The sequence below is a fragment of the Herpailurus yagouaroundi genome, unplaced genomic scaffold, assembly GCF_014898765.1.
Source record: "Herpailurus yagouaroundi ecotype Mexico unplaced genomic scaffold, PumYag 67641, whole genome shotgun sequence".
Classification (NCBI taxonomy): Eukaryota; Metazoa; Chordata; class Mammalia; order Carnivora; family Felidae; genus Herpailurus; species Herpailurus yagouaroundi.
In genome coordinates, this window is record NW_024420442.1 from 3,839,518 (window position 1) to 3,858,600 (window position 19,083).

Genomic DNA, 19,083 nt, shown 5'->3' on the forward strand with positions numbered 1-19,083 from the left:
AATGTTCAGCTGCAGCCCCATGGTAGCCAGGAGACAAGTACCATTGCCATTATTAACCGAGTAGGACCCAACCTCTGGTTGGTCTAAGATCATCCTAAGATCATCCTGTGATCATCTAAGATCACAACCTGAGCTGTGGTCTTAGATCATCAAAAGCTAAAGAGCTGATGATCAAGCTATTTGAGGATTTGTTCAAACAAAGATTAGGTTTGGTCAGCTGAAAACATTATAGGTGAAACATTTTTTAAAAACCATCCTCTAACAGGTACGTCATCAACTTAAAATTCCAAGTTCCAGGGTGCCTGGGTAGCTCAGTCGGTTAAGCATCTGGCTCTTGGTTTCAGCTCGGTTATGATCTCACGGTTCGTGAGTTCAAGTCCCACATCGGGCTCCGTGCTGACAGTGTGGAACTTGCTTGGGATTCTCTCTCTCCTCCCACCTCAAAATAAATAAGTAAACTTTAAAAAATTGCAAGTTCCACAAGAGTATGAATTGTCGCTCTTTACAAAAACTTTACAGTCCACTGTAAACCATGAACAAATCTCAGGACAGAAATGCTTTTATGGGGTGCCTGGGTGGCTCAGTCAGTTAAGCGTCCGACCTTGGCTCAGGTCATGATCTCACAGTCCGTGAGTTCGAGCCCCGTGTTGGGCTCTGTGCTGACAGCTCAGAGCCTGGAGCCTGCTTCCGATTCTGTGTCTCCCTCTCTCTCTGCCCCTCCCCCATTCACACTCTGTCTCTCAAAAATGAATAAATATTTAAAAAATAAAAAGAAATGCTTTCAGATAACAAGTTCAGTTAAAGCCAGCTGGTATACTCCAACCTTAAATTAGGACCCAAGTATCTATACTTTAAGTACTCACCTTTTGTGCTCACTGTGCCATTCTGGACAAAAGCTTGTACGTGAACATCCCAATAGTACTGGACAACATCATCCTTTTCTAAAGTCGATAAACTATTGCATCTGAAGATGTTGTTCAATGGAATTCTGAATCGCACAGGGTCATAAACGGTCAAAATCCCTGTAAAACAAGATTAACACCAGCCATTTCCAAGAAGGTAGGAGAAAAGCAATAACGTAAATACATGTGTAGACTTTCTTCTCCTTCCGTCTGCCTGTCTTAACCCCATCCTCAAGTGACAAAGCACATGGCGTGTTCAGGAAATGACAAATTCGCTGTGGCTGAAACATAGGGAGTAAGAGGAAAGACGCGATGGGGGTTAAGAAGGAAAGACGAGCTGCAGGTGGCCACACACCGAAGCAAACCAAATGAGCTGAGGACAGGTTAGGCTTTGTTTTGTTAGCAGTGGAAGGTTAGCTCCAGTTTGTTAAGCTGGAAATAAGTAACACACATATCCTTTGTTTTCAGGAAGATGGCAAAATCGTGGGGGCTGGGCAGGGGAAAAAACTTTTAAGAAAAGTCATTTAAGAGGGAAAGTGCTTAGAAAGCTGCTGACCTGGTTAAGGGAAAAGGGGAAGGGGTTGCCTGAATTAGGATGGTGAGTGGCAGAAGAAACAGCAAAGAGGCCAAACTGAAAACATATCTAAGGTAGAAGCAACAGGGCTTGGGGGCACCTAGGTGGCTCAGTCCATTAAGCATCCAACTCCTGCTTTCGGCTCAGGTTATGATCTCACAGTTTCGTGGGTTTGAGCCCTGTATCTGGGCTCTGTGCTGGTGGTGCGGAGCCTGCTTGGGATCCTCTCTCTCTCCTCCTCTCTCTGCCCCTCCCCCACTCGTGTTGTCTCTGTCTCTCTCAAAATAGATAAATAAACTTAAAAAAACAGGGCTTAGTGCTCAAGGAAGGAAAAAAGATGGATTAATCAAGGATTTTACAGTAAATCCTTATTTTTGTGCTACTATCCCAGAGGAAGTTGCAGTAACTAAAATGAGCTTTTGAAACCTCTTCCTGGATAGCATTTAAAGACTATTCCATTTCAGAAAATCTTCAGAATGTGAAAGGAATAAGTTATGTCCATTCCGAAGAGTTTTGAAACTTTAAAAGACTATGATCACAGTCATCCACCCAAATGGCTTCATTTCTTGCGGAGAAGCGGCAAGGAAGGAAGGTATTTAAGGTCCCTAATACAGGCTGCCTTCCATGCTCTCCATCAAGTAGCAAGGCAGACAAATAATGCTGTCTTGGCGCCCCCTAATGGCTACAGGGAAAAACATTTTTTAACCAACGACTAGAACATTTTTTCCCCCAAAATCATTTCTCACTGTCAACATAAATGAATGGACACTTGACCTATCTTACATAGACAGACCTTAAAAACAATCTGTAGACATCCTGCAGTTAGACTACGAATTCTTTAAACTATGTATTATTTATGAATATGTGTGTATTCGTCAAATATGAACACATGCATAGCAAGACTACAACTCAACATTCATAAGAGTGGCTGCCTCTTGGGAGGCAGAGAGGAAAATGGCTCTGGGGTCGCAGTGAGTACAAAGGAAACCTCAAATGTATCTGTAAGGTTTTATTTCTTTAAATAAGTAAAAAAAGATGAGGCAAGTAAGAAAAAAAAGGCAATTTAATAAATTCTGGGTAGTGGGTACACGGAGGTCTATTATTCTCTGCAATTTTCTGGATTTTAATCATGAAAAAAAATTTTAAAAGAAAACAGCAGCTTCAAACTTACTTCAATTATCAGACACCTAAAAATAAAACACTAAATCAAAACCCAACAGTCCATTGAAGGAAACCATTTTAAATTCCGAATAGTTTCAAATATCTTAGTACAGAGATGTTAGTAATAAAAAATTGCATCCTCCCCATGTTTAAAATAAAAAGGAGGTGAGTTAGGTGTTTAGAGTCCCCAGTTTTTCCATTCAGATCTGTCAGATCTGCCCTTTTCCTGCCGCCCCCTTGGTCTAGGCACGCATTACGTCATCCCTCGGTGACCAGAACAGCCTCTTAAGCTGGCATCTCTGCCTGCAGTCTCCTCACTTCCAAATTAATCCTGCAGAACATTCTTTATAAACTACCGTGTCTGCTTTGGTTATGGCATCCTCCTGCTTCAAACCCTAAAACAGTTCCCCGATGCCTACCCCATCAAGCTGAATGCCTTTCCTTGGCTTCCGAGGCCCCCTATAATTTAGACCCACTGCACCCAGCCAGCCTGATTTCCCCTCTGCTACACACACAGCCTCTATTTTAATCAGGCAGCTCTCCAAACACTGCTCCACATGCTACGCTTCCCCCTGCTGGAAATCCTCTGCCCAAATTCTCCACTTACCCAAATTCGACCATTAGCTGAGTTTTCAGCTCGGGTCCTTCTTTATACCAAGCTTTCTCACCCCTCCAACACACACTGACCTCTCCTTTCTCTCTGCTCCTAATGAGACCACTTGTGAGGGCACTTTTTTTTTTAAGTTTATTTATTTATTTTGGGAGAGAGAGCACAAGCAGGGGAGGGGCAGAGAGAGAGAGGATCCCAAAAGAGAGAGAATCGGGCACTGAGATTGCACTGATCTCATGAACCACCAGATCATGATCCGAGTCGCAGTTGGACGTTTAATCGACTAAGCCCCAGATCAGGCACTCTTAACCATGGGCACTCATAGACGGCCTCAGGAAGTATATACCATCTGCAAAGTTTACTCTGTACTTTGAGAGAGAGGGTCTATAGCTTTCTTCCTGTTGCCACCCCCTCAACAAAATCACAAACAACAACAAATCACACTATCTCAATGCTTTCTACTTTTTTCCATATAACTTGGAAAAATAATTTTGCCTTGTGTCCCCAACTAGTTTTAAAGTTCCTTGAAGGTGAGGGGCAAGTCTTATACTAGTTCTAAAAGACAATGTCAGGCACGAGGCTAAATATGTAAGATAACCAGTAACAGACTCGCTCTAGTTACCCTCTCAAACTAAGATTAGGAAAGAGAAAACTAGGACTGATTTCCAGGTCTCAGTCCGTGTTACCTCCCAAGTTTTACATGAGCTCATTCACTTCTGGGTCTTGAAAATCTGGCCTTTTGATGTCCATAAACCCCAGTAAGTCATTCACCCCCCAAGCCTCACAACTGACGGTCATCTGCCTGTGTTTTTGGGGTCAGAATGAAATCCGATCTGTGAAGAATGCTCGGCTACCACGTTAACCCAAATCTCAGTAGAAGGGAAAGAAAGGAGAGAATTCTATCCCTAACAAAACTGAAACCTCCACTATCCATGCCTTCAAAATGTTTAGTACAAAAAAAAATCTAGTACACATTTCGATTCTAAGAGTTACAAGAATGCCTTATTACTAATCCTTTCCCAAATTCGTTTTGACCTGAAATGGTCTCAAAATAACAACAGATGTTGACTTCACTTTGCCTTTACTTAATCACTTAGCTTTCAATCAAAATCTTATCTAAGTGGTAAAAAGATCTAAAGATGAAGCATTTCTGCTGATCTCAGGTTACTGAACTTGTACATATTTAAAATAGTTATCAGCTAAAGGATTTTCTCATTCATTCAGATTTGATGAACTACCCACTACTGAACGAAATAAATGATAATAGTCAAGTGCATGAACTCTGTAGCTTAACAGACTTTGGTTCAAACACCAGCTCATCCACTTACTAGCTGTGTAACCTCTGGGAAAGTTATTTAATCTCATTAAGCCTCATTCCCTTTACCTGTAAAGTTGAGACAGTATCTACTTCCCAGGCTTGCTGCTGTGGATTGAGACGCAGCTGGTCACACATTTAGGGTACTACCTAGTACAAAGTAAAGCACTCAGGGACACTTGGGTGGCTCAGTCGGTTAAGTGGCCGACTTCGGTTCAGGTCATGATCTCGTGGTTCATGGGTTTGAGCTCCGCATCGGGCTCTGTGCTGACAGCTCGGAGCCTGGAGCCTGCTTTGCATTCTGTGTCTCTCGCTCTCTCTCTGCCCCTCCCCCGCTTGTGCTCTGGCTCTCAAAAATAAACAAACATTTAAAAAAAAGTTAAAAAAACAAAGTACGCAAACAATGACAGCAAATATCATCACTGTGTTGAACACTGCTGTATGTGGGGCGGAAACAAAGACGTGAACTTTCCATTCTAGTTAGGAAGACAATCATGTATACAGATGACTTTTAAGTCATTTACATTTGTATTATTAATAAAGAGTAAGAGAACAGAACACAAATCTAATTCTTAAGTTTACCTTTATCTTTGGCATCAGGAAATGTTGTGTTGTCACTAATGTTGTAGGAAAATGAGATACCGTCAATCGAGTAAGTAGACCCCTCCTTTGTAAAATTCACAACCCAGGAAAAACCGGATCCAAATTGCACGGCTATTTTGGGACCATTCTGGTCTTCCCCGCAAGAGCTTCCATTATATGTTGCAGTGCTGAGGTCTGAAACGGTTACAGTTTTCTAAAAGAAAAAGAAGTTTGGGGGTAAGGAACACACAGGCGGAAATGACCATCAGGCATTTACGTCGGATGTGCCAATTCAGTCTACGTTACACATCCCCCCATGGCCAGGCTGCCCTTTGGCTGGCCTGTTGTGGAAACCAGTCTCAGATTCTTCATCTACAGACCAGTCCTCTGGACAAAAGGAAAAGGAAAAATGGCCTGAACTTCTCTTCTTGATTTTTTTTTTTTTAAATCAGGTTATAAGCAGGCAGGACCTTAACCAAAAGAAAATAAGACAAAAAGATTGAGAGGGCATCCCCCCAAAGGAGATTATAACAGCAAACTATTAGAAATGGGAATGCTTTGATGTCAGTACATGTTAAAGCAGCACCGATGTGGTGAGGCATGAACACCACACAGTCTTTGGATCACGTGCCCTTAACCGACTGCAAGGAAAACTCCAAAGAATCAAGGAAGTAAAATATTCCTTCTAACACTACACAGAATACCTTCAGGTATCTAGGTTTTTAAAAAACCCACAGAACTGAAGCGTTAAGTCAGTTAACATATGAAATCTCATCCACAGAAGTGTATGTAAAGGATAAAGAACGGAACTGAGTTTCTACTAGAAACCTCAAGGAAAAAAGAAAAATACTTACATAACTTTTGCTTGTAGTCTCATAGCGTATTGTGAAATTCATCTGCCATTTTGCATAAAGGCAAGTGGCTTTTCCTGAATCTGTCAAATTAAGTTCTAATGCGTAAGATGAGACAGCTCCTAGATTTATTAAAAAGAAATAAGATTGTGAAACTGTACCACAAAAACATATCTAAAATAAAAACGACCCCTATCCACCACTGAAGTTCAACCAGCTCTAAGATGAAACAAAGTCCTTTGGTATCTTGGTGATGGTTTTTCTTTGTATTTTTAGTGGACTCCTATTCATAAAGTTAGCATTACCCCTTCCAGAAGGAATGGTTACTTGACCTAGGATGCCGCCTAGTAGCCATAGCCACACTCGCCTGTGCCTGGCTAGTTTTGTTTTAGGCAATTATAGTTTGCCCATTAGACTTTTGTTTTTAAGGTAAAGGAGGTTAAGGGGGAGCTCAGAAGAGGGCGTTAAACGGTCTCTCTCAAACCAGCTGATGGAACTTTCTCTGCAAAAATAATGACAGATCGGATGTTCTATGGTCTTGTTGCCTTCAACCCGGTCACAAGCTATGTGGCCTATGACGCATGGACGTCTTGTTGAACTGTTTTATTCTTTTTTTTTTTTTAATTTTTTTAAATGTTTATTCATTTTTGAGAGACAGAGACAGAGTGCGAGTGGGGAGGGGCAGAGAGAGAGGGAGACACAGAATCAGAAGGAGGCTCCAGGCTCTGAGCTGTCAGCACAGAGCCCGATGCGGGGCTTGAACCCACAAACCATGAGATCATGACCTGAGCCGAAGTCAGACGCTTAACCAACTGAGCCACCCAGGCGCCCCATGAACTATTTTATTCTGATGTGAAGATGTGGGATGGCTCTTTGTAAGCATGTGTACCATGTGACCAAAAGAACAGACCTTCAAAGGTTGTTAGATCCGTAAGCAAAACGTTATTTTTTTTATAAATGTAACATTCATCACTTGGTTCCATTTTAAAATCAACTAATCAGAAAGGCTGATGAATCTTTCGACATGGATTCAAAGTCACTTCCTGTGTTCTCAACCTGCTACCTCTTTAGGCAGAGAAACCTTACCAGGACAGAAAAGCCATGGGGCTTTTGAGCTAACTTGGCTCTCATCTACACTAGGTTCAACACAGGGACATTCCCTATTAAACTGAAGAGCCCAAGAACTAAAAATACTATGTGCCAGCAAACACACCAGCAGCATAAATGACAGGCAACCAGTTTTCTTCCCTGTCTCCCACATTACCCAAGGGAAAAGCAGTTTCCTGCTAAGACAGCCTTTAATGATAGCTGGGCAATCCGGCGTCATCTACAAGCAGGGACATGCTACGGACTACAGAGAATCAAGTCCTAAGAGGACTACCAAGAAGGCGTGCCTCAGCAACAGCTTTCAAGTTGTACACAAAAGCCTGTGGTCATGATGCTCCGGAAGCCAGGCTGTCCTGCAAGCCTGAATATTATGCTAAAGCGTGTGGTTACTGAATGCTTAAATGTATTGGTTAAGGCTTGAACAGACCTCCTGAGGCCTGAGCAGGTTCTGTAGCCATTCTTTTCTAAGTGCAATATGGAACAGAGCTGTCGTCCCTGATCCAAGGCTATCTGGTAATGGAACTGAGGGCTCTGGCTTCTAATTTTCCTTTTTGTTTTCTCTTGCCTTTTCTTTCTTTCTTTTTTGGTTTATTTTTTAGTTTATTTATTTATTTTTTGAGAGAGCGAGAGAAGAGAGAGCAAGCTGGGAAGGGGCACAGAGAGATGGAGAGAGACATCCCAAGCAGGCTTCATGCTGTGAGCGCACAGCCCGACGCTGGGCTCCAACTCACGAACCGTGCGATCATGACCTGAGCCAAAACCAAGATTCGGACATTTAACCGATGGAGCCACCCAGGCGCCCCTGGCTTCTAATTTTTCTGATCAACTGGAAGCCTGAATTTTATATGCTGTCTTTCTTGGTCTTTTTTTTTTTTTTCTTTCAAAATTCCAAAAATTTATTTTTGTATTTATAGACAAGCTTATTCTTTTTTTATTATTTTTAATTTTTTTTTAATTTACATCCAAATTAGTTAGCATATAGTGCAACAATGATTTCAGGAGTAGATTCCTTTGTGCCCCTTACCCATTTAGCCCATCCCCCCTCCCACAACCCCTCCAGCAACCCTCAGTTTGTTCTCCATATTTAAGAGTCTTTTCTGTTTTGTCCCCCTCCCTGTTTTTATATTATTTTTGCTTCCCTTCCCTTATGTTTATCTGTTTTGTATCTTAAAGTCCTCGTATGAATGAAGTCATATATTTGTCTTTTTCTGACTAATTTCACTTAACATAATACCCTCCAGTTCCATCTACGTAGTTGCAAATGGCAAGATTTCATTCTTTTTGATTGCCAAGTAATACTCTATTGTATATATATATATATACCATATCTTCTTTATCCATTCATCCATCGATGGGCATTTGGGCTCTTTCTATACTTTGGCTATTGTCGATAGTGCTGCTATAAACATGGGGGTGCATGTGTCCCTTCAAAACAGCACACCTATATCTCTTGGATAAATGCCTAGTAGTGCAATTGCTGGGTCGTAGGGTAGGGTAGTTCTACTTTTAGTTTTTTGAGGGACCTCCATACTGTTTTCCAGAGTGGCTGCACCAGCTTGCATTCCCATCTCTTGGTCTTGTTTAAAGTCCCTAGCTTTAACAGATCCTCCTTGTATTCAAAGCATTCAAAACTGTTAGACATAACCAAGAAAAGCCTCACGTGAGTTCATCTTTTACTTTTCAGAGATATTAAAGGAACAGAAAGAAAATGGCATAAAATAGTAACAGCACCAGTGTGTACCCATGTGGGAGACCTCATACCTCATGAAGCAGAAGGTACAGGTTGTGGTTCAAATTTACCACTACATTAAATTCAAGATAGGGGCGCCTGGGTGGCGCAGTCGGTTAAGCATCCGACTTCAGCCAGGTCACGATCTCGCGGTCCGTGAGTTCGAGCCCCGCGTCAGGCTCTGGGCTGATGGCTCAGAGCCTGGAGCCTGTTTCCGATTCTGTGTCTCCCTCTCTCTCTGCCCCTCCCCCGTTCATGCTCTGTCTCTCTCTGTCCCAAAAATAAACGTTTGAAAAAAAAATTTTTTTTTAATAAATAAATAAATAAATTCAAGATAGTCTAGCTGCCAACCTAAAAATAAGAACTGAGAAGTGCCCTGAGGGCTCCAGCACTTTCTGTTCTAGTGCCTTTCTTCCTGTGACAGCTATCCCTTTCACAGAGCTTCCTGGCTTCCCCTACATCTCCAACTGCACGGGGACCACTTTTACTCCATATCACCTCAAACTCAACAATTCCAAAACAAAAATTCACTCTTCTCCTTCCTCTAAACTGCTCCCCTTCTCTGGCTGTAAAGGAAAGGCAGGACCTTGAGGATTCCCCCTTGGGAATTAGGGGCACCTGGGTGGCTCAGTCGGTTAAGGGTCCGACTTTGGCTCAGGTCATGATCTCACAGTTGGTGAGTTCAAGCCCTTCATCGAGCTCCGTGCTGACGGCTCAGAGCCTGGAGCCTGCTTTGGATTCTGTGTCTCTCTCTTTCTCTGCCCCTCCCCTACTTGTGCTCATGCTCTCTCTCTTTCTCTAGCTCTCTCAAAAATAAATAAACATAAAAAATATTTTTAAAAATTTTTGGGAATTAGCTTCTACTTCATTCTCTTCATGAAGTTCTACTGATGTTTTTTCCCCTTCAAATCCTCTTAAATCCAAACTTTGCCTTTTATTTCTTTTTTTTAATGTGTTTTTTTTTTAATTTATTTTTGAGAAAGAGACAGAATGCGAGTGGGTTGCAGCAGAGAGAGAGGGAGACCCAGAATCCAACACAGGCTCCAGGCTCTGAGCTGTCAGCACAGAGCCTGATGGGGGCTCGAACTCATGAGCTCAACCAACTGAGCCACCCAGGCACCCCTGCCATTTACTTCTATTCCCTATCCACCACCCCACCCCTAAATTACTACAGACGCCTCCTAGCTGTCTCTAGAAATGCTCCCTGATTAATGGTCCTTCAATACCTCTTCCTGTCAGGACATTTGTTCAAATACTTTTATTAGCTCCAAAAGTCCCATATTAAATTTAAATTCCTCCAGCTGACTTTCAAAGTAATCCTTGATCTCATCCCACCCTATTCCTTCAACTTCTCTCAAACCATTTTCCCAGAACACACCCTTTAATCTGGTTAAACTTGTTCCACTGGACCCAAATGCCATGCTCTATTCAACCTCTACCCCTAGGCCTCTACTGTCCCTAACATTTGAGATTTACTTTTCTTCTACCCATCGATCTAAGTGTTCACTTGAGGAAGGACCGCCTCTCTTTCAGGCTGCCTCCAAATGTGCAACACTGTCAGACCCTGCCTTTTTCTAATAACTTCTGGCAGATGTCACCACCTACTGTAAAAGCTGAAAATGTCAGATGCTTGCTTTCCCAGCCTCCCTTGCAGCAAGGATGGACGAGGCTCCACCTAACACAGGCATCTGCCCCAGATTTTAGATAGGAGGGCGGCGGAATGGAGCCAGGAATGGAAGTGTCACCCTCAGGTGGCAGTTGCTACAGCAGGATCAAGGTCCCAGGCAACAAGGCCTGCAGAGCTGGCGGTGGTGACAGTAGTGCGCGAACTGCAGTCCAACGCCTGGCGGCGCTCGTGCAGTTCAGCGACATGACGGGGAAACTGGGCCAGGCCTTGACATCCACAGCCAGGAGCCCTGGTCATTCCGAGCCACTCGATATGCATGTTTTTATAAAGAAAAATGTTATTGATGCCTAACATACAGAGGGACGCACACTATCACATATGAAAGGGAAAGGTACATGGAACCTTAAGCACACAGCTCAAAGAATTTCCACAGCTGAATCCACTTGGGTTAAGAAACAGAACATTCCAAGTGCTCCCGAAGCCCCTTCCAGGTACTTTTTCCCTCCCAAGGGCAACCATTATCCCGACTTCTAACAGTACAGGTTAGTTTTGCCTGTTTTTCAACTTGATGTAAATGGAAGCACTCACTCTGTTCCTTTGTGTCTGGCTTCTTTCACTGCATATTAAGTTAGTGGGATTCGCCCAGGTTGGTGTGTGTAACTGCAGTGTGTACGTTCTCACTCTGTACATATAGCTTTCTATTATTGGGTAAATATTCCACTACTTATCTATGCTATTGCTAATGGGCATTTGGATAGTTTCCAGTTTGGTCCTAATGTAAATGGACACGTCGGTGAACATGTGTGTATGTGTGCCTGTTGGGTATGTATCTAAGAATGAAACGGGGGATCAAAGGCTATGCATATGCCCTGATAACTTTTTAGTAAATTCTTTTTCTGCTTAAAAACTACCAGATTTTATTTCTTTTATTTTTTTTTCAACGTTTTTTTTTAATTTTTTTTTTTATTTTTTGGGACAGAGAGAGACAGAGCATGAACGGGGGAGGGGCAGAGAGAGAGGGAGACACAGAATCGGAAACAGGCTCCAGGCTCCGAGCCATCAGCCCAGAGCCTGACGCGGGGCTCGAACTCACGGACCACGAGATCGTGACCTGGCTGAAGTCGGACGCTTAACTGACTGCGCCACCCAGGCACCCCTCTTTTATTTTTTAATGTTTATTTATTTTTGTGAGAGAGCACGCGTGCGCCCATGAGCGGGGGAGGGGCAGAGAGAGAGGGAGACAGAGGATCCAAAGCAGGCTCTGCACTGACAGCAGAAAGCCCGATGTGGGGCTCAAACTCACAAACCATGAGATCATAACCTAAGCCAAAGTTGGACACCCAACCAACTGAGCCACCCAGGTGCCCCTATCAGATTTTATTTCTGTTGCTTACAATTAAGAACCTGGAATGATAAGCTATCCATTTTTCAGCAGCCATTTTCTCCACAAGGATCTCCTGAACTATAGAAGCCTTAAAGAGCAGTCATAGTGCATACCCCCACCTTTCAGTATATTTTTGTACTATTCTGAATTATTCACTTATTTTATGCCCGTAAATCCTAACCCCTCTATTGTCACAAGCTCCAAAACAGCAGTCTTCAACTGTAACTTCACAACCAACTGATGTGTCACAGTAAATTATTGTATACAGCAGGTAATTTGTTAAGTAATAAAAAAAGGACCCAAGTCTGTGAATGAATGATATATCTGGATTCAAGTTTCCCTTTTGATAATGTTTCTGCCACTCATTTGAATTCCAATATGCTCCCTTACCAACAGATGATCCAATCTATGCCACAGCCCCTAGGAGTGGGCCTTCTATATGAATGTCATCCATCACGGGTGCCATGGTCGGAGAGACCATGTCTATTACTTTTCCTCTATCTCCTCTCATTCCTAATAGTGCTGAATATATATTAGTTTCTCAATAAATATTGACTGATTATATCAATGCAAAAATATCCTGCAACAAGGACCTGAAATATAGCTTAATCTAATTACAAAAAGGCAAATCTTCTAGTTTTGCCAAATCATGAACCTAACCTATCAGTCTTCTGGATTCTTCCTCAACCCCCAAGTCAGTTTTCGCCTCAATAAATTCTGACATGAATTTCAAGCAAGGAATAATGTATTTCCCACAAGGCAAGTTGATAGTTGAAACATTTACACTTTGCTAAAAAGTCTCCAGAAAGCCATTTCCATCCTTATTGCTGTATTTTCTTTTAGCATAGCTAAATCGTTTTTGTTTAAAAGTCTTTATGGCATTAAAAAAAAAAAAAACCCAAGGGTGGGTGCCTGGGTGTCTCGGTCAGTTAAGCATCCAACTTCGGCTCAGGTCATGATCTCACAGCTCGTGAGTTCAACCCCCACTTCAGGCTCTGTGCTGACAGCTCAGAGCCTGGAGCCTGCTTCAGATTCTGTGTCTCCCTCTCTCTCTGCCCCTCTTCTGTTTGTGCTCCCTCTGTCTCTCAAAAATAAATAAATGTTAAAAGAATTCAAAAAGCCCAAGGCTGTGTCAACTATACTCAAATAAAAAAATAAGTAAATTAGTTAAATAATGTTTAAAAAAAACCCACACAGCTGAATATATCCTAGAGTGTGTAATTACAGAGCTAAGAGTTTATTCTCCAAAGAAAAAGGCATGCCTCAAAATCAACTTTCTCAAATTTAAATATCTTCTCAATCTTATTTCCAAAAAGTTCATTTATAGGCTCTTATAGAATTCAACTTATTTTTCCGAGCATGAGATGCTGCAGAAAGTGGCTAGGTTTTTACAAGTCTATCTAACCCGAAGCATAGTTGAAAAATATATATATTCGTAAACAAAATCGGGGCAGGGTGGGAACATAATACTAGTCGTACAACATAACCAATAAAAAACAATAATCTAAGAGGCGATATAATGAGGCGATTAAGAGCCCCATCTTTGGCACTGAAAAGCTAGAATTCAAATCAGTCAGTCCAATTTATTAGATATGAGACTCTGGGCAAATTATCCTCGCTAAGAATTGGAGTGTGTATTTCTTGAACAGGTTCTTCGAAAGCATGCGAGCCCTTCAGAGCTAAGAGAACTTTGCCAAGCAAGCTGGATATTCCAGCTTACAAGCTTCCCTTGTAGTAAACGTAGCAAGCACCTAAAGGAATCCTTCCCAAATTTTAATTATAGGTTTTTTTCATCATGTTAAGTTATGAACTCCTGAAGTCAAACTGATCTGTTCACAATGATGTTGGGCAAAGGGTCTTTAAAAAAAAAAAAAAAAGGACATAGGCATACAGTATCTATGTACTCTTTCTCCTCTGTCCCCAGGTTTGATAAATCAGATTAACTGTTCCTCATTTACAAGTCCTCATTTATGCTTCCTAATATAAGTACAATCACCCATTCAGTTGCTGATACTCTTGATTTCTGGTACATCTCTTTTGAAAAGAAAAATAATGAAATGATTTTAAGCTACAAAATAATTTTTTTTAAGATCAGAGAGTGGGTAAGGAAGTAAGGTTCAACACTATTCAACTAATGGAAAGTGCTTATTGCTGAGTGAGTGGTGTTTGGCAGACCTCCAGAATTCTTTTGCAATGCACAGCAACATACCAACAAGTACTTATAAAGTGTGCTTTTGGATCTGAGGCAATCTCTGATCACTTTAATATGGAATTATGATCGGAATGCTTTTGTCACTACAGGAGGAAGAGCAGTCTTCCTGCAGGAAGGACCACTTAGGTCAGCTACAGTGCTGTGAAATAATCATCGATCACGAATTCCATCCAAGGATATAGGGGAAGAAAGCTGCACTCAAATATTTGAATATCCAGAATTCTATCGGATGTGATAACCAATGACTAATGGCCAAATAGTAAGCCTGTCCTTTCAAGTATCTTTGTTACAGCTAAAAATAATTTTAGCAGAACCTTGAAATCAAAGTAATCAGGTTAACAAAATGTGGTAGGGTTACAGAAAGATCCCATGCTTACTTTCTCTCTTTTAGATCACCTGCAAAAGGGAAGAGACTGGTTGTTTGTGAAAACCTTAATCTCATTCTCACCAAGGACTTTCCTGCTTCTCCATGCTAACTCTCACTACTATGTAGGTATATCTGAAGGGGTACAAGTAAGATACTAGCATTATTATATGGGATTATAGTTCAGTAAATTGGTTTAAACTATCTGTATTGTTTAGCACTGATCTTGAAGTTCTAAGTCCAAAGACACAAAAAAAATTTGTTTCAGCAAAACATAATTTAAGATTCGCAGAAGAAAAAGGAGACCAAGCTGGTCTAATTTACAATCATCCCCAGTACCCACCAATGAATACCCTCAACAAAAATTCACTGAGGGTTAACTACGTACCAAGTGCTGTGCTAAGTAGGCAATGGGAAATGACAGTCCATAAGAGTCTTCACTCTCGGAGACCAGTGCCATAGGGGAGACTTGACTGGCAATGATATTAAGGAAGAAAAAAAAAAAAGAATGGGGGGTGCACCTGGGTGGCTCAATCGGTTGAGCATCTGACTCGATTTTGGCTCTCAGGTCATGATCTCACAGCTCGGGATCCTCTGTCTCCCTTTCTCTGGCCCTCTCCCTCTCCTGTGCTCTCTCTCTCTCTCAAAAATAAACAAACATCAAAAATAAATAAATAAAGGGGAAAACAGGCTAGTCTAAAAACCTGAGAGTTTGGGAATGACAAGATTTACTCCTATTCCTTCAGATGGTCACCTGGCTGCCCCCCCCCCCCCCATAACACTCAGGTCTCTGCTCACCAGGCAATGGATAAACACTTGAGGGAGGGAGGGGCTCCTACCCCTTAAGTTCACAGTCAGGATATTTATATGAGGTTTTTCCCACCCTGAGAAGCATCAACCCTATCAAAACCAGGAGTCAAACTAGTTACAAAAATCAATAACCACAGAAGAATTCTGAAATCTCTGAGGTCTCAAAGAAAAGACCCTTAAGACAGTGATGCCCGGAAATGAGTTTCACCTACTACTCTCTTTATAATGCATCTACACAGCTTTTCTTCAGAAAAATCATATAGGTTTTCTTCAGAAAGTTCCCTAGTCAGTTAGAATTCACTCAAATAAACAGCACAATGTAATCTCTGTGAAAAGGACCAATGCATAAACCCTTCAAACTCTTTTCTACGCTTGCTGTAAAGCAGCTGTTTTGTTTTGTTTCTTTTTTAAAGAGTTACCCTCTGGAGCCAGGATAGTTACAGAGTGAAACTGGCACAGCTTGAGTGCTCAAGCTAATGAGACTATAAATTCAGGACAGAACCTCCCCTCCGTTCGAACCCAGGAGCAGCACAAGATTCACAACAGGTCTTTTATGAGTATTTATTGACTGCTTGAATAATTTTTGGTATCCACTCTGATATATAAAAGTAATGTACACGGGGTCGCCCAAGTGGCTCAGTCAGCTGCGTGTCGGACTCTTGGTTTTGGCTCAGGTCATGGTCTCACTGTTCAGCTAGTGAGTCAGAGCCCCTCGCCGGGCTCTGCACTGATGCTGATAGCTGGGGCTGGCTTGGGATTCTCTCTCCCTCTCTCTCTGCCCCTCCCCCACTTGACTGACTGACTCTCTCTCGCTCAAAAAAAAAAAAAAAAAGTAATGTGCCAAACCCATGAAGCAACTCAAGACCTGCTCAGTTCTTAGACCAAAAGCCACATGAAGGAGTCTGAGCCCCACACTGAACCAACAGCTGTCAGAAAAAGCAGCTGTACACAAGAAATGCTTTCCATTTCATCCTGATACCTTCTAAAAATCTAATCTAGGTACATTATGAACGTTTACTTCTCCAAATCCTGTTCTAAACCTGGAGGTGGAGGAAATCGATCTTGGAAATCTTCCAAGAAGATGAATCTAGTTAGTCCCAATCAATAAATGGCAAACTAGCAGATGAGCTGATGGGTTCTTTTATGTGCTTCTTTTTGCCTGTTTATTTTCTGCATTGAGCAAGCATTGCTTTTGTAAAAACAAGACAAAAAAGCTTTCAGTAAAAAAGAAATCTAATGACACAAAAGCCAACAAGTAAGACAACTATTATTTTTTTTTCACTTTCTCTAAACAATAACGGCGTTGTGTTTGTGCAGATTCAATTGGCAGTGAACTACTGATTAACAGATGCCTTGGTCAGATGTGTTCCATCACTGATAAGGTGCTTTTCGTTGTAAACAATCCTCTCTTAGGGTCGCTGGCCCCTCAGTAAGCGCTTCACTCCAACGTTACAGCTTTGAATTGTGTTTGAGCGAAGCCTCCATGGCCCCCTTTCACAAGGGCTATGGAGGCGTCTCCTGGCCTAGGTGGACAGCTGCACTAGGGGCAGGGAGTCTGAACCATTTGGTGTCAGGACCCCTTACTCTCTTATCCACTGAGAACTTGAAACAGCTTTGGTTTACATGAGTTATGACTACTGGCGTTGGCCATATTTGAAATCAAAAATGAGAAGTGAATACAACACAACATCAGAGCCATCAGAGCAGTGATGTCACCACACATTATGTAGCCTCTGGAAAACTCCACTGTACACTGGTGAAGAGTGTTGAGTGAAAAAGACAAGTAACTTCCTAGTATTACTTTAGAAATGTTTGTATCTGACATACGCCTCCTCAAAAAGATCCTTGAGAATCACTAGACTAGATCATCAAGAACCCTTCCAATACTATCACTCTGGAGCCAGACTTGTCAACTTTGGCACTAGTGACATTTTGAGGTGGATGAGTCTTTGTTGGGGGCACTGTCCTGTGCATTATAGGATGTTCAGCAGCATCCCAGCCTCTACCCACTAGATGCCAAAAGCAATCCCAGATTGACAACCAAAACGTCTGTTTGACAACCAAAAACATCTCCAGATGTTGCCAAATGTCCACTGTTTGAAAATCCACTATTTTCAGGTGCTGATTTTATTCCACTGAAATGGGAGTTAGAATGTGTGCCTTCTCAGACCCCTATTATGTCTATTTCCTCCCCACTCCCATCTGGGTCTGTTCCTTCTGTTCATTTATTTGGTCACAAACAGCAAGAGTCAGTGGATAGCAGCAAGCACAGGATGAATCAGGTCAGGAAGAGACCTTCTGGTCAAGGTTCACCTTTCAGGCATTAAAGCCCTCAGGGACTCAGCAATCACTGGGGGAGGGTGGTAGAACTCAATCAGCCAACATTCATCCAGCCATTCTTAGGACTTGGTAACACCCCAATCTTTAGCAAGTTACCTATGGTCCTCCTCCGAAAATGAAGTGAAAGGCCAGTTGTGTGGCTACGAACACAACCTTCTGAAGGCAAAGAGGCAGTAGACAAAGACTCCAAAACCTCACATCTAGGAGACCCTCCCAGCTGAAAGAGCTGGGGATTTTTTTAAAGGATTTTTAAGGTTTTTCTTTTTTGGTTTGTTTGTTTAAATCAGGATCTGGCTGGGAGGAAATAGCCGACTGGTAGAAAGTCGACATCTTCAACAGTTCCAAGTCAGATCTTCACTCCCCACCAAAGTCCCCCCTCATCCCCTTCGTTTCCAGACCTTACCTCCGTGCTTTCTTGCCTGGAAATTGCCCCGGGCCACCCGAGGTCCCTACCCCTCCAAACTCGAGCTACCAAACTCAAATACAGCATCATTCCTCGTCTCTTTAATCACCCTTCCTCCACAGCCTCAAATTCCTGCCCACAAACCGCCCCCAGCCCTCTCACTGCCCCCTCAGACTCTACTGTCATATCTGCCCCTACCCTCCCCCCTTCCCCCAAGTTTCTCCACGCAGGCAATAGTCTCTTCCCTCCCCAATTTTTGCTCTCGCCCCTAAGATCCTAAGAAACCAGGACTCCCCTGATTGTCTCTGCCACCCCAGAATCGCACGTACCTACGCTCACTCCTCAGTATCTTCCCCAAGTTACTCCTTCTACCCGTATGTGCTCCACTCCTCCCTCTTCCCCACCTACTCCCTCGGCGCCCACCCCCCCTTACTTGCCCCTTCTTACTCTCACGGGCCCTTCTTCCTCGCCATCCCTCGGTCAGGCCTTCTCTAGGTCACGGCTCGCTTCCCTGGGCCAAGCGCCACCGCCCAGTGTCAGCCTTTCAGGTTCTCACCCCCACCCCCCGGACCAGTCTTGCAGGTTGTGGCCTTTGAACTGGGCGCCCCGGGCCCAGGCTGAGGGACTAAGCAGGAGGGCCCGACAACTCACCCAGGACTAGGCAGAGCAGAACGAGCCCCGAGCCCGGAACCGGGGAGAAGCGGAAGCACACCATGATTCCGCAAAGGAGGCGGCGGCGCGGCGGCGGTGGCGGTGGCGGTGGCGGTGGCAACAACAGCAGCAACACCAGGGAAAAAGCTTGCTGGAACCCGGGCAAGAGGAGCGCGGACCACCGACCACAAGTGCTGCAAACGCCAGGACAAGGCGCTTCAGCGCGGGTCATAAGACTAGGGGCGGGGCTCTTTCTTGCCTTTAGCCAATCTCCGCGCTTGAAAGCGGCGAGAAGGGTGGTGACGTAGGAGCCGGTGGGCGGGGCGACCACGCCCTGGCTTTTTGGTTCACAATCATTCTTATGTGCCTAAGAGGTATGCGCGGACGGCTTTTTCTAAGGCTTAAAAGAGAGAATTAACTTTTGGGGGGTACAGATAGTAGAGTTTATTTCAGTTCCAACT

The 19,083-nt window shown here is 43.1% G+C and overlaps 1 protein-coding gene across 1 annotated transcript in view; it reads right to left on the reverse strand.

Moving 5' to 3' along the window:
• LAMP2 (lysosomal associated membrane protein 2) overlaps positions 1-18,871 on the reverse strand; it is a 35,405-nt gene extending 16,534 nt beyond the window's left edge. The window contains exons 1-6 of the mRNA XM_040467980.1: positions 18,623-18,871; positions 5,999-6,117; positions 5,145-5,358; positions 864-1,022; positions 396-439; positions 4-111 (exon numbers count right to left, since the gene is read on the reverse strand). Of these exons, the coding sequence (XP_040323914.1) occupies positions 4-111; positions 396-439; positions 864-1,022; positions 5,145-5,358; positions 5,999-6,117; positions 18,623-18,854 (876 nt within the window). The 5' untranslated portion in view covers positions 18,855-18,871. The remainder of the gene's footprint in view (positions 1-3; positions 112-395; positions 440-863; positions 1,023-5,144; positions 5,359-5,998; positions 6,118-18,622) is intronic.
• Positions 18,872-19,083: the final 212 nt, after the last annotated feature.